The following is a 14,751-nucleotide window of genomic DNA, read 5'->3' as shown; positions in this document are numbered from 1 at the left end:
TCTCCTCTCAGCCCCTGGCAACCACCATTCTGAATTCCGTCTCTATGAATCTGACTATTCTGGGTATCTCAAAGCGTGGAATCACACAGCATTTGTCCTTTTGTGACTAGCTTACTTCATTTAGCATAACGTTCTCAAGGTTCCTCTATACTGTAGCACGTGTCAGAATTTCCTTCCTTTTTAGGGCTGAATAATATTCCCTTCTATGTATAAAACCACACTTTGTATATCCATTCAAAGTTGTTTCCACATTTTGGCTATTGCAAATCACACTGCTATGAACATGGGTGTACAACTATCTGTTTAAGTCCCTGCTTTCAGTTCTTTTATGCATATAATTAGAAGTGGAACTGCTGAATCAAATGGTAATTCTATGTTTAATTTTTGAGGAACAGTCGTAGTGTTTTCCACAGCAGCTGCAGCAATCCACATTCCCACCAGTAATGCACAAAGATTCCAATTTCTCCATATTCACACCAACACTAGCTGTTCACTGGTTTTCGGTTTGCTTTTCCTTTATTTAGTTAATAACAGCCACCCTAATGGGTGTGAAGTGGTATGTCTTTGTGGGTCTGACTTACATTTTCCTAATGATTTGTGATATTCAGCATCTTTTCATGTGCTTATTGGCTATTTGTATATCTATCTTCTTTAGAAAAATGTCTATTCAAGTTCTGTGCCCACTTTAAAGTTGGATTGTTTGTATTTTTGCTGTTGAGTTTTAGGACTTCTTTATATATTCTGAATATTGATTAAATATATCTATTTTTTAAATTTATTTATTTTTGGCTGCACTGGGTCTTCGTTGCTGTGCGCGGGCTTTCTTTAGTTGCGGAGAGCGGGGGCTACTCTTTGTTGCGCTGCGCGGGCTTCTCATGGCGGTGGCTTCTCTTGTTGCGGAGCACAGGCTCTAGAGTGCAGGCTCAGTAGTTGTGGCGCACGGGCTTAGTTGCTCCACAGCATGTGGCATCTTCCCAGACCAGGGCTCAAACCCATGTCCCCTGCACTGGCAGGTGAATTCTTAACCACTGCGTCACCAGGGAAGCCCAGTATATCTATTTTTAAAGAGAACACTAACAAGCAAGTTGCTACTTAAATGAAACTTACAATATCATAAAAGAATTATAGATTAAATTACTATGAATGCCCCACTTATGATTAAGAGCAGTCTGAAAATACAATCCTTTCAAGTAGCAATTCCAAAATCAAATAATTTTTAAGTCATCAGTCTCTCCTCAAAACAATTAAACACTTTTGTTTTTCTATAAAGCTCACATGAGTACACAAAAATGTTTTTAAAATTCATGATCGATAAAAACACTAACAAGTAACTAAAATTCACATGATTCACGTGAAACACTCAAAACTACACACACCTGTCAGAGTTTCAGAGCCACCATTACACATACCTTCAAGCAATAACACTCATATTTCAATTTATGTAAGTGCTATGCCCTGGAGTACAGGGGAGCACCCTTATATATGCAGACTAAATGGCGGTCCCTGGAGTCGTGGGGCACAACAGCCCTTTGGCATTCAAGTGCTAACAGATGTATGTTCCACTTTATTATTACTATCCCTGACATAAATTTTAAAGTTAAAAAAAGTAAAGAATATAACAATAAAAGTAAGTGCACCATGGTATTCAATTCAATGACTCCCTAAACTCCAAATTAACTTATTCATTCTTATCCAATTAAAGTATTCCATCCTATTTTCCAAATGATAGTTTTACTACTTAAGTAGATAGATCTCTTATTTTCATCTCCCCAGCGTCCAATCTTCCTTCTTCTGTTAACACCTCAATTTCCCATTAGACAACAACTCTCCCCATTCTCAGTCCCTGAAATTCACAGGTAGTGCCTGAGATGAGTAAGTCTGGGCAATCAAATTCAGTGATTAAATCATTAGACACAAAATAAGACAGTAAGGTTCAGTCCTAGAACTTTTGCTGAAATTTTTAGTTAACAGATACTTTTAAAATTGCTAAGCTGGGCTGTTGGTAAGCACCTTTGCCGTCTCATAAGAAGGGCCAATCAGAGAAAAAAGCTTACACACACACAAAAAGGCAGAGCATAAAGATAAACTCAACAATGTCCCTGATGACAGTACTGCAATGTCTTATAGATAAGTCCTTTCCCTGAATTTACAGTACATAGTCAATAACTCCTTTTTTTTTTCCCCCACTTAGCTTCTTAGGGCTTTCTGTCACTTGCCAGTCCTAACTAATATGTATGGTTTCACATATAATTGTATCCCCTTATCATTTACATCTCAGTTGTCAGTGATAATTTTGATAAGTCCTGGAGGCCTGTCTGTATCAGATTTAAACATGCATTATAGAATGTTTATAATGATAAAACATTACAAAATGTCAACTTATTGTCCCCACAATGACTACTCATTCGAAAGTATGCTCTTAGGAAAAAGAAGAATGCAAAATTGATAATGTATTAAAAAATGTACAACTCTACCAAGTAGAATGTAAACACGTGCTTACAAAAAACACACCAAAAACTTCCATTTTATTAAATCTGGTGAAAAAATATCCCTACTTGATAAGAAACTGTATGTATAAAATCATTACAGTTAGAATAGTAGTGAACAGAAAAAGTGGAGTTGAGAGAAACGTTAACATAAAGTAAATGCAACGAAAAATGGGAAATTTTCTCATTAGTTTTTTCCAATGGCACAAAATATCCATTCTCACTTACATTTAGGGTTTATGTAAAAATATACCTGTATTAATTTCCTAAAGCCACTGTAATTACTACACACCTGTGGCTTAAAATAACAAAAATTTATTTCTCACAGTTCTGGAGGCCAAACATTTGAAATCAGTTTCAACAGGCTGAATCAAGGAGGTTCTATAGGACAATCCTATACCAGGTTTTCATGGCTGCCAGCATTCCTTGGCTTATGGCTATATCACTCCAATCGTGGCCTCTGTAGCCACTTTGCCTTTTCTTCTGTGTACGTTAATGGTTCTTCTGACTCTCTTTTACAAGGACATTTGTGACTGCATTTAGGGGCCATCAGGCATTTAGGGCCTGATCTCAAGATCCTTAACTTAATCATACCTGTGAAGTCTTTACTATAAGGTAACATTTACAGATTCCAGGGATTATGATATGGATATTTTTTTATGCAGCCATTTTTCAGCCTACCACCATGTCATAAATCATTTCAATAACTATAATACCATCAAAAAGGCTAATAAGCACCTGGAAACTATATGCACCTTATATTCTCAAATTAAATTTTTTTTACAATGTTCTCTATTTATATTAGTACCAACACAAAAAGCTCCAAAAATGTCATATTTAGAATAAAAAGGGAAGACTGTAGTAAGAAAATATCTACTAAGCATTGCCTTAAGAAGTGATTAATATTAACTAAATTTAACATACTATTCTTTGAAACCAGAGTTCTTATCATGACAATCCGTTTTATTACAAATTAAAAAATTAATATAAGACTTTACCTCCAGATCCTAACTGCTTGTAGAATCTGTATTCCAAATGTAGTTGTGGTGCTCTGGATTTCATGGGCTCCTAATTTAAAAAAAAAAAAGCAACAACAAAAAATATTTAAGTTGTTAAAATATCACTAGGCCCCAATTCCGAATTTATAAATCTTGGTGTCAACATTTTTTTTTTTTTTGGTATTCCAAGCATTGTTCTTTATAATATTTCAACGTCTTGCCTTGATTAAAATACAATCTGAGACAGAGTAAAACTGTGTTCAACAATTTCCACAAATACATATAGTATCCATACATATGGAAAGACCCACCTCAATAAAGCAAAAAAATATTTAATATTTCAAACATTCAGAAGCATATGAATGCATTAGAAAAGGTCTTTAAAAGCTACATAATAAACCAGTAGTTAACTCAGGAGAGGGATCTAGCTTTGAGTAAGGTCAAAGGTGAATTTTTAATTTCTGTTGATTTTTTTATGAAAGATCTATATATATATTTTTTTTAAGACAGTAAATATGGTCTATTTTTGCTTCTTTCCAATAAAATACATTTGATCACTTTTTTTTTAAACAGCAGGTTCTCATTAGTCATCCATTTTATACACATTAGTGTATACATGTCAATCCCAATAGCCCAATTCATCACACCACCACCACCACCCACCCGCTGCTTTCCCCCCTTGGTGTGCATACGTTATTCTCTATATCTGTGTCTCAATTTCTGCCCTGAAAACCGGTTCATCCGTACCATTTTTCTATGTTCCACATATATGCGTTAATATACGATATTTGTTTTTCTCTTTCTGACTTACTTCACTCTGTATGACAGTCTCTAGATCCATCCACGTCTCAACAAATGACCCAATTTCGTTCCTTTTTATGGCTGAGTAATATTCCATTGTATATATGTACCACTTCTTCTTTATCCGTTCGTCTGTCGATGGGCATTTAGGTTGCTTCCATGACCTGGCTATTGTAAATAGTGCTGCAATAAACATTGGGGTGCATGTGCCTTTTTGGGTTTTTTTTAACATCTTTATTAGGGTATAATTGCTTTACAATGGTGTGTCAGTTTCTGCTTTCTAACAAAGTGAATCAGTTATACACATACATATGTCCCTATATCTCTTCCCTCTTGCATCTCCCTCCCTCCCACCCTCCCTATCCCACCCCTCTAGGTGGTCACAAAGCATCAAGCTGATCTCGCTGTGCTATGCAGCTGATTCCCACTAGCTAGCTATTTTACGGTTGGTAGTGTATATATGTCCATGCCACTCTCTCATTTTGTCCCAGCTTACCCTTCTCCCTCCCTGTATCCTCAAGTCTATTCTCTAGTAGGTCTGCATCTTTATTCCCGCCTTGCCCCTAGGTTCTTCTGACCGTTTTCTTTTTCTTTTTAAATTTAGATTCCATATATATGTGTTAGCATACGGTATTTGTTTTTCTCTTTCTGACTTACTTCACTCTGTATGACAGTCTCTAGGTCCATCCACCTCACTACAAATAACTCAGTTTCGTTCCTTTTTATGGCTGAGTAATATTCCATTGTATATATGTGTCACATCTTCTTTTGATGGACGCTTAGGTTGCTTACATGTCCTGGTAAATAGAGCTGCAATGAACATTTTGGTACATGACTCTTTTTGAATTATGGTTTTCTCAGGGTATATGCCCAGTAGTGGGATTGCTGGATCATATGGAAATTCTATTTTTACTTTTTAAGGAACCTCCATACTGTTCTCCATAGTGGCTGTATCAATTTACATTCCCACCAACAGTGCAAGAGGGTTCCCTTTTCTCCACATGCTCTCCAGCATTTGTCGTTTGTAGATTTTCAGATGAAGCTCATTCTAACTGGTGTGATTTGAATTGTAGTTTTGTAGTTTTGATTTGCATTTCTCTAATAATTAGTGATGTTGAGCAGCTTTTCATGTGCTTCTTGGCCATCTGTATGTCATCTTTGGAGAAATGTCTACTTAGGTCTTCTGCCCATTTTTGGATTGGGTTGTTTGTTTTTTTGATATTGAGCTGCATGAGCTGTTTATATATTTCGGAGATTAATCCTTTGTCCGTTGATTCGTTTGCAAATATTTTCTCCCATTCTTAGGGTTGTCTTTTCGTCTTGTTTATGGTTTCCTTTGCTGTGCAAAAGCTTTTAAGTTTCATTAGGTCCCATTTGTTTATTTTTGTTTGTATTTCCATTACTCTAGAAGGTGGATCAAAAAAGATCTTGCTGTGATCTATGTCAAAGAGTGTTCTTCCTATGGCTTCCTCTAAGACTTTAGTAGTGTCCGGACTTACATTTAGGTCTCAAATCCATTTTGAGTTTATTTTTGTGTATGGTGTTAGGGAGTGTTCTAATTTCATTCTTTTACACGTAGCTGTCCAGTTTCCCCAGCACCACTTACTGAAGAGACTGTCTTTTCTTCATTGTATATCCTTGCCTCCTTTGTCATAGATTAGTTGACCATAGTTGCATGGGTTTACCTCTGGGCTTTCTACCTGTTCCATTGATCTATGTTCCTGTTTTTCTGCCAGTACCATATTGCCTTGATTACTGTAGATTTGTAGTATAGTCTGAAGTCAGGGAGTCTGATTCCTCCAGCTCCGTTTTTTTCCCTCAAGACTGCTTTGGCTATTCGGGGTCTTTTGTGTCTCCATACAAATTTTAAGATTTTTTGTTCTAGTTCCATAAAAAATGCCATTGGTAATTTGATAGGGATTGCATTGAATCTGTAGATTGCTTTGGGTAGTATAGTCATTTTCACAATATTGATTCTTCCAATCCAAGAACATGGTATATCTCTCCACCTGTTGGTATCATCTTTAATTTCTTTCATCAGTGTCTTAGAGTTTTCTGCATACAGGCCTTTTGTCTCCCTAGGTAGGTTTAATCCTAGGTATTTTATTCTTTTTGTTGCAATAGTAAATGGGAGTGTTTCCTTAATTCCTCTTTCAGATTTTTCGTCATTAGTGTATAGGAATGCAAGAGATTTCTGTGCATTAATTTTGTATCCAGCAACTTTACCAAATTCATTGATTAGCTCGTTTCCTGGTGGCATCTTTAGGATTCTCTATGTATAGTATCATGTCATCTGCAAACAGTGACAGTTTTACTTCTTCTTTTCCGATTTGTATTCTTTTTATTTCTTTTTCTTCTCTGACTGCCGAGGCTAGGACTTCCAAAACTATGTTGAATAATAGTGGCAAGAGTGGACATCCTTTTCTTGTTCCTGATCTTAGAGGAAATGCTTTCAGTTCTTCACCATTGAGAATGTTTGCTGTGGGTCTGTCATATATGGCCTTTATTATGTTGAGGTACGTTCCCTCTATGCCCACTTTCTGGAGTTTTTATCATAAATGGCTGTTGAATTTTGTCAAAAGCTTTCTCTGCATCTATTGAGATGATCATATGGTTTTTCTCCTTCAATTTGTTAATATGGTGTATCACATTGATTGATTTGCATATACTGAAGAATCCTTGCACCCCTGGGATAAATCCCACTTGATCATGGTGTATGATCCTTTTAATGTGCTGTTGGATTCTGTTTGCTAGTATTTTGCTGAGGATTTTTGCATCTATATTCATCAGTGATATTGGTCGCTAATTCTCTTTTTTTGTAGTATCTTTGTCTGGTTTTGGTATCAGGGTGATGGTGGCCTCATAGAATGAGTTTGGGAGTGTTCCTTCCTCCAAAATATTTTGGAAGAGCTTGAGAAGGATGGGTGTTAGCTCTTCTCTAAATGTTTGATAGAATTCACCTGTGAAGCCATCTGGTCCTGTACTTTTGTTTGTTGGAAGATTTTTAATCACAGTTTCAATTTCATTACTTGTGATTGGTCTGTTCATATTTTCTATTTCTTCCTGGTTCAGTCTTGGAAGGTTATACCTTTCTAAGAATTTGTCCATTTCTTCTAGGTTGTCCATTTTATTGGCATAGAGTTCCTTGTAGTAGTCTCTTAGGATGCTTTGTATTTCTGTGGTGTCTGGTGTCACTTCTCCTTTGTCATTTCTAATTTTATTGATTTGAGTCCTCTCCCTCTTTTTCTTGATGAGTCTGACTAATGGTTTATCAATTTTGTTTATCTTCTCAAAGAACCAGCTTTTACTTTTATTGACCTTTGCTATTGTTTCCTTTGTTTCTATTTCATTTATTTCTGCTCTGATCTTTATGATTTCTTTCCTTCTGCTAACTTTGGGTTTTGTTTGTTCTTCTCTCTCTAGTTCCTTTAGGTGTAAGGTTAGATTATTTATTTGAGATTTTTCTTGTTTCTTGAGGTAGGCTTGTATAGCTATAAACTTCCCTCTTAGAACTACTTTTGCTGCATCCCATAGGTTTTGGATTGTCATGTTTTCATTGTCATTTGTCTCGCGGTATTGTTTGATTTCCTCTTTGACTTCTTCAGTGATCTCTTTGTTATTTAGTAACGTAGTGTTTAGCCTCCATGTGTTTGTGTTTTTTGCGTTTTTTCCCCTGTAACTGATTTCTAATCTCATAGCTCTGTGGTCAGAAAAGATGCTTGATATGATTTCAATTTTCTTATATTTACTGAGGTTTGATTTGTGACCCAAGATGTGATCTATCCTGGAGAATGTTCCTTGCGCACTTGAGAAGAAAGTGTAATCTGCTGTTTTTGGATGGAATGTCCTATAAATATCAATTAACTCTATCTGGTCTATTGTGTCATTTAAAGCTCTGTTTCCTTATTTATTTTCATTTTGGAGGATCTGTCCATTGGTGTAAGTGAGGTGTTAAAGTACCCCACTATTATTGTGTTACTGTCGATTTCCTCTTTTACAGCTGTTAGCAGTTGCCTTATGCGTTGAGGTGCTCCAGTGTTGGGTGCATATATATTTATAATTGTTATATCTTCTTGGATTGATGCCTTGATCATTATGAAGTGTCCTTCCTTGTCTCTTGTAACATTCTTTATTTTGAAGTCTATTTTATCTGATATGAGTATTGCTACTCCAGCTTTCTTTTGATTTCCATTTGCATGGAATATCTTTATCCATCCCCTCACTTTCAGTCTGTATGTGTCCCTAGGTCTGAAGTGGGTCTCTTGTAGACAGCATATATATGGGTCTTGTTTTTGTATCCATTCAGCAAGCCTGTTTCTTTTGGTTGGAGCATTTAAGCCATTCATGTTTAAGGTAATTATCGATATGTATGTTCCTATGACCATTTTCTTAATTGTTTTGGGTTTGTTTTTGTAGGTTCTTTTCTTCCCTTGTGTTTCCCACTTACAGAAGTTTCTTTAGAATTTGTTGTAGAGCTGGTTTGGAGGTGCTGAATTCTTTAGCTTTTGCTTGTCTGTAAAGCTTTTGATTTCTCCATCGAATCTGAATGAGCTCCTTGCCAGGTAGCCTTGGTTGTAGGTTCTTCCCTTTCATCACTTTAAGTATATCATGCCACTCCCTTCTCGTTTGTACAGTTTCTGCTGAGAAATCAGCTGTTAACTTTATGGGAGTTCCCTTGTATGTTATTTGTTGTTTTTCCCTTGCTGCTTTCAGTAATTTTTCTTTATCTTTAATTTTTGCCAATTTGATTACTATGTGTCTCGCTGTGTTTCTCCTTGGATTTATCCTGTATGGGACTCTGCAGTTCCTGGACATGGGTGGCTGCTTCCTTTCCCATGTTAGGGAAGTTTTCGACTACAATCTCTTCAAATATTTTCTCGGGTCCTTTCTCTCTCTCTTCTCCTTCTGGGACACCTGTAGTGTGAATGTTGTTGCGTTTAATGTTGTCTCAGAGGTCTCTTAGGCTGTCTTCATTTCTTTTCATTCTTTTTTCTTTATTCTGTTCCACAGCAGTGAATTCCACCATTCTGTCTTCCAGGTCACTTATCCGTTCTTCTGCCTCAGTTATTCTGCTATTGATTCCTTCTACTGTAGTTTTCATTTCAGTTATTGTATTGTTCACCTCTGTTTGTTGGTTAATTCTTCTAGGTGTTTTTTAAACATTTCTTGCATCTTCTCGATCTTTGCCTCCATTCTTTTTCCGAGGTCCTGGATCATCTTCACTATCATTATTCTGAATTCTTTTTCTGGAAGGCTGCCTATCTCCACTTCATTTATTTGTTTTTCTGGGGGTTTATCTTGTTCCTTCATCTCGTACATAGCCCCCTGCCTTTTCATCTTGTCTATCCTTCTGTGAATGTGGTTTTTGTTCCACAGGCTGCAAGACTGTAGTTCTTCTTGCTTCTGCTGTCTGTCCTGTGGTGGATGAGGCTATCATGGAGGCTTGTGCAGCTTTCCTGATGGGAGGGACTCTCAACTCTTCTATAATGTAATAATCTATTAGTCATCTTTGTCTCCCTAAGGTTAAATCCAGATAGTCAACTTTAAGCGCAGCGTAAAATAAATTAATGCCATAAATGTACACAAGGTTAAGTGGCTATTAGATCAAGCATTAGGGAAATCTGTGTTTGACTCTTTGACCCTGAAGAAGAGTATACTGTGAACATTCATGACTAGAATGGTGGCCCTGATTCTATTTCTCCTGTTTCCAGGAATTCACCTCTAAACTATATATTTCTAATGTAAAGAAATTAAGAAATTACAGAAAAGTAAGAAAGAACAAAGACAGAGATAGGAAAATTCTGATAGTAGCAACAATATATATTTTTTTAATTTTTAGCTGGAGTACAGCTTACAATAAAACACACAGTTCCTAAGTATTAGGCCCATGAGCTTTGTAAATTGTATATAGCCCTGCAACCACCATCTCAAAAAACCTTTAGCCTCTAAAGTTTAGAGCATTTCCATCACCCTTCTCTCAGAGATAATCACTTTTGGACTTCTATCACCTTTGGATTTGTTTTGTCCGTTGTTGGATTTCATACAAATGACATTATACAATGTATGTGTTATATGTACGTGTCTGGCTTTTCTCCTTCAACATAATGTTTTTGAGATTTTTACAGTCACACACACACACATACACACACACACAGAGAACATAAACAGAAGCAAAATAGATTTAACATATAAGAAATAATAAATGTGTGAAAATATTTGCAGGAAACAAAACTATAACAGAGTAATAACACAGGAAAGTTGAACAAGATTCAACAGGAAGGTACAGCAAGGTAACAAAATTTAAACAAAACCAACAAAACTTCAAGAAGTACAAAAAACTACAACAACAAAATTTAAAACTAATCTACCAGCACATTAACACAACAGAAAAGAGAATTTGGAAATTGGGAGATAGAAAAATGTCTAAAGAATGAGAAAATTTTGTAGACTGAATCTATATAAAGTATACAAAATGCATTATGAAGGAGGAAAAATAGAAATAGGAAAAAGATTAAAGATCTGGACAATATAATGTGAAGGTCTAATATGCATTTGATAAGTGTCTTGAGAGAAAAGTGAGCAGAGGCAATAACTGAAGAAATAAATGCAAGAACTGATGAAAGATAAACCAGAGATTCAAGAGGAATGTGAATCCCAAACAGAATAACTAACATATTTATGCTAAGATATATCGTAATGAAAGAACCAACGACAGACTTCAGATAAAGAACCTGTAAAGTCCCAGTGGAACAATTATAATCATAAAGATTATTATAAGAGAAAACAATCAGCTTAGTTCTTGAGAGGCAGAATGGTAGGGTACAACTCTAGTTAAAAGCATAGGCACTGAAACTAAATTGTATTGGGTTTGAATCCTAAATTCACTACTTACTAGCTGTTGTAGAGACTTTGGCAAGTTACTTAATCTTTATGTACTTTTCAGTTCCCTCATCTATGAAAGAGGGATAGAATATTCTTTCTCATTTTGTTTATATATACATATATATGACTTAAAATAGCTCCTTCCACACAGTGGAATTCTTCAGTTTTAACTATATAAAAGTATATAACCATAAGATATAATAAAAGATGCCCACTCAGGCAATCACAAGTAAAATTAAATACATAACTTATTCAATCACTAATATTCCCTAGGTAAAAACAGAAACCCAGATCTAACTTAGTTGAGGCAGTTCAACTTGATTCCAATACTTTACTAGCAGTAAAATTTTATTGTGCCACCATATAACAAAAGTCACCTCACCCAGGATGAATTTTTCATTATTCATGAACAACGGGTTACTATATAACTACAAACAACAAGATAAGAGGGTGGTGACTGAGGTCAAATTTAACAAATTACCTTGAAACAAACGATCAGTATGAACTAGGGTAACATTAAATAAATGTGAAAACCTTTATAGGAGATAACAGAGCTAAAAGTAGTCACTGAAGTTTGCTCTCTGAACACCACTGTCAACAAATAATGCCTTTATTTGTACCAATGTACAAAAATAAGATAGCACTGAAGGTACACAGACATAACACTTTCAAGTGGTTACTTTTTAGGCAGGTTCTGAACAAAATTATATTATCTTCTATAAACAGAGACAATAGATACAAACATAAGATACAAAAATATATACAAGCACACTTTATATATATATATAATACATACACACACACGCGCACACACACACACACACACACACACACACAAATATTTAGTAAACTAAGTACCGAACCATGTTCCAACAGTTTATGTGAAAAATTTTCTGCCCTGCCAATATATTTTTTGGATGAATCTGAGGCAAGCATGACTCTATACCATACTTCAACCTCAAAATACCACAAAGGGATCCAAAAATATTCCCAGTTCTCCCAAAGAATACCAAATAACCACAATTTTTATATGTAGTCCTGATCACTGTGAATGTCTGCCCACCAAAAAAAAGAAGAAAAATAAGGGGATAGTGATATGGCATGAAGGTAAACTAAAAAAAGTGACTTATGTGTGTATACATAAGAAGGCTAAAAGATGACATAATACATGTTTACTAAGGCATCAAAGATGTCAACAGGGTTAACAAGTTCCAAATCTGAAAATAACAGGACCTAAGGGTCACCAGTTAATGACTGAAATGGACAAGTAAAGGTCAGCCTAGAGGGGCTCCTATTTTGACACAGTGGTTTATTTGCCCTAACATCAGTTAAATATCTGATAGATATCTGAAGCTACTCACTACGGGCCATCAATAACACAGAATATGGGTGTTGCCACACTTCCATCCTTGTGTGCCACCCCAACTCCCAACACCGTACAACATCTAGATCCCAGACCACTGGCCTAGAACATGGGAAAAGAGAGAAATCCAAAGAAAAAGTCAGCAGTGCCCATTCCCTGCATCCTGGGCCTCACTATTGTGATTCACACAAACTAACTCCCCCCGTCCTGATTTCACACCCAGGAGGGAACCTTGTAATTTTAACTTAGCATTCTATGTATATCAGCCTACAGAAAGAAAACATATTATTTATTCTGATGTGGGCATTCTGGACCCATAATAGTAAAATACCTCACTGTAAGTTAGAAATTAACTCTTTCTAAATATTTACACCTCTGAGAGCTTGACTGATTGCATGAATTGATTAATACTGTGAATCCATTTCTGATTAACAGTGACAATCTTAATGAGACAACCTAACCAGATTTTCTGTCATAAAGTCAAGGACCAGAACTTAAACCTAGGTGAACTCATGCCAGGTAAATGCCAGTGCCAACTCACATGTCAGCCAGCCAGTCTCTCCTGGTGGCACCACAACCCTTCTGTGCGTTTTTATTTCCCAGTAAAAGTAAACAGCATTTGTTGCAGTGAAACTTGGTTTACACTCACAGGATACTTAAAATTAAGTAGCACAGTTTTCTATCTCATCCCCAACGTTTTTTTTTTTATTTCTCCCACTTGCCTCTTCCTCAAATAGTCTCTCCTTCTATATTAAAGTCACATTACCCTAATAACAGTGGTTATATTGGCAGAGACAAGATTGAGACTGGCAGGCAGGCTGGGAAAAACCAAGCCATGCTCAACCTCAAGGAAACATGGCTGGCATACCAGATAGAACAGATGTGCCAGCAGAAAGTTATATCTTATAAAAATTCCCAGATCCCAACTATTCAAAAAAAAAAAGCTGCCTTATAGCTGTCATACCAGGCACATCTGGGACTTCAAAACATTCCCAGGGGAGTTTGCTTGCCTGGCTATCCACCCACATCAAGAATTTCTGAATCCTTGAAGGTCAAGCAATAGCCAAGTTTTACCAAATATAAAAACATCAACAGAAAAAGAGATGTTGGAAGGTACCTCAAATACATTTTCAAATAATGTAATCCTGAATACTAAGGACACCTTTGTCCAAGTGCTTGAATCAGGAAGAAAAATCTTGCATTCTAACTTTTATCTAATAAAAAATGCCAATATGCCAGCTTCCTTAAATTCAAAATTTTTTAAATTCAGTTCTATAATGCTGCCAAAGTAAAGGGATTAAGTTTTTGTAACACACAAAGACACAGATATCTTATATATACATTATCATACACTTGAGGGGCATGAAGATGCTAGGAGCTTAATAACAAAAGGTCAGTTACACTTACCACTTTCCCAATAAACACTCAAGTTAAAAGGATATGAAAAAAAATTAGTGAAAATGCAACTTAATCATTAAAGAAATAATAAGAAAATAATTAAAGAAAAATAAGAAACATGAACTTACCAGTTTAATTGCCACATATTCATTTGTGTATAAATTTTTCCCTTGAAAAAAAAAGAAAAATGTCAGATTCTACCAGCAATGAATTTTTAAGGATACATTATGTAAAACTGTACTTTGGGGGGTCAGGGGAAGCACATAACACATTTAAATGAAACATAGGTTTCTGCTTCCAACTATTTAGCAGAAGTCTCAATAACAAGGAAATATTTAAATTTATGATCAACTCCATAACACATTCAGTATTTCACCTAGATTCAGAGTAGAAAGTAATACTAATAAATACTTTAGACCATTTATTTAAAAAAAAGAAAAATTCTTATTTTGTTGGAATACTGCATACAATTTACAAAGTAATCAGTAGGCAAACACATGCTAAACTAAATTTCAAAACTAGAACCCTATGTAGAAATTGGAGTACAAAATTCCTTTCTCGATCACCACCTCATTTTAAATCCTTCATTATTACGGGATGTGATCTTAATAGGGCTCATATGTAATCTAGTAAATAGATCAAATATATAGAAAAAAATGTGGAATACCTTTAAAATAAAACTTTAAAAGTATTATTCAATAATTGGCTTTGACAAACTAGTTGATTACTCTGAGGGGAAGAAGGGTTATTAAGAACTTGCCTTATAAGCAAATTAAATTCCAGGTATTTTAAGAGTTAGATATAAGCCATAAAACAAGAAAAA

General features: G+C 35.5%; 1 protein-coding gene across 12 annotated transcripts in view; it reads right to left on the bottom strand.

The window, feature by feature from the left end:
- Positions 1-14,751, bottom strand: part of CSNK1G3 (casein kinase 1 gamma 3) — a 128,351-nt gene that overhangs the window by 67,126 nt on the left and 46,474 nt on the right. For 11 of the 12 annotated variants that reach the window (XM_033853114.2, XM_019940909.3, XM_073802454.1 and 8 more), the window contains exons 3-4: positions 14,057-14,097; positions 3,485-3,554 (exon numbers count right to left, since the gene is read on the bottom strand). In XM_033853114.2, coding sequence (XP_033709005.1) covers positions 3,485-3,554; positions 14,057-14,097 — 111 coding nt within the window. Of the gene's footprint in view, positions 1-3,484; positions 3,555-4,295; positions 4,339-14,056; positions 14,098-14,751 lie in introns of those variants that run through there. The other variant, XM_073802459.1, reaches the window with a different exon arrangement.

This window comes from Tursiops truncatus, chromosome 3 (assembly GCF_011762595.2).
Source record: "Tursiops truncatus isolate mTurTru1 chromosome 3, mTurTru1.mat.Y, whole genome shotgun sequence".
Lineage (NCBI taxonomy): Eukaryota > Metazoa > Chordata > Mammalia > Artiodactyla > Delphinidae > Tursiops > Tursiops truncatus.
The sequence above is the reverse complement of the archived record's forward strand: the minus strand, read 5'-3'. Positions and strand labels throughout refer to the sequence as shown.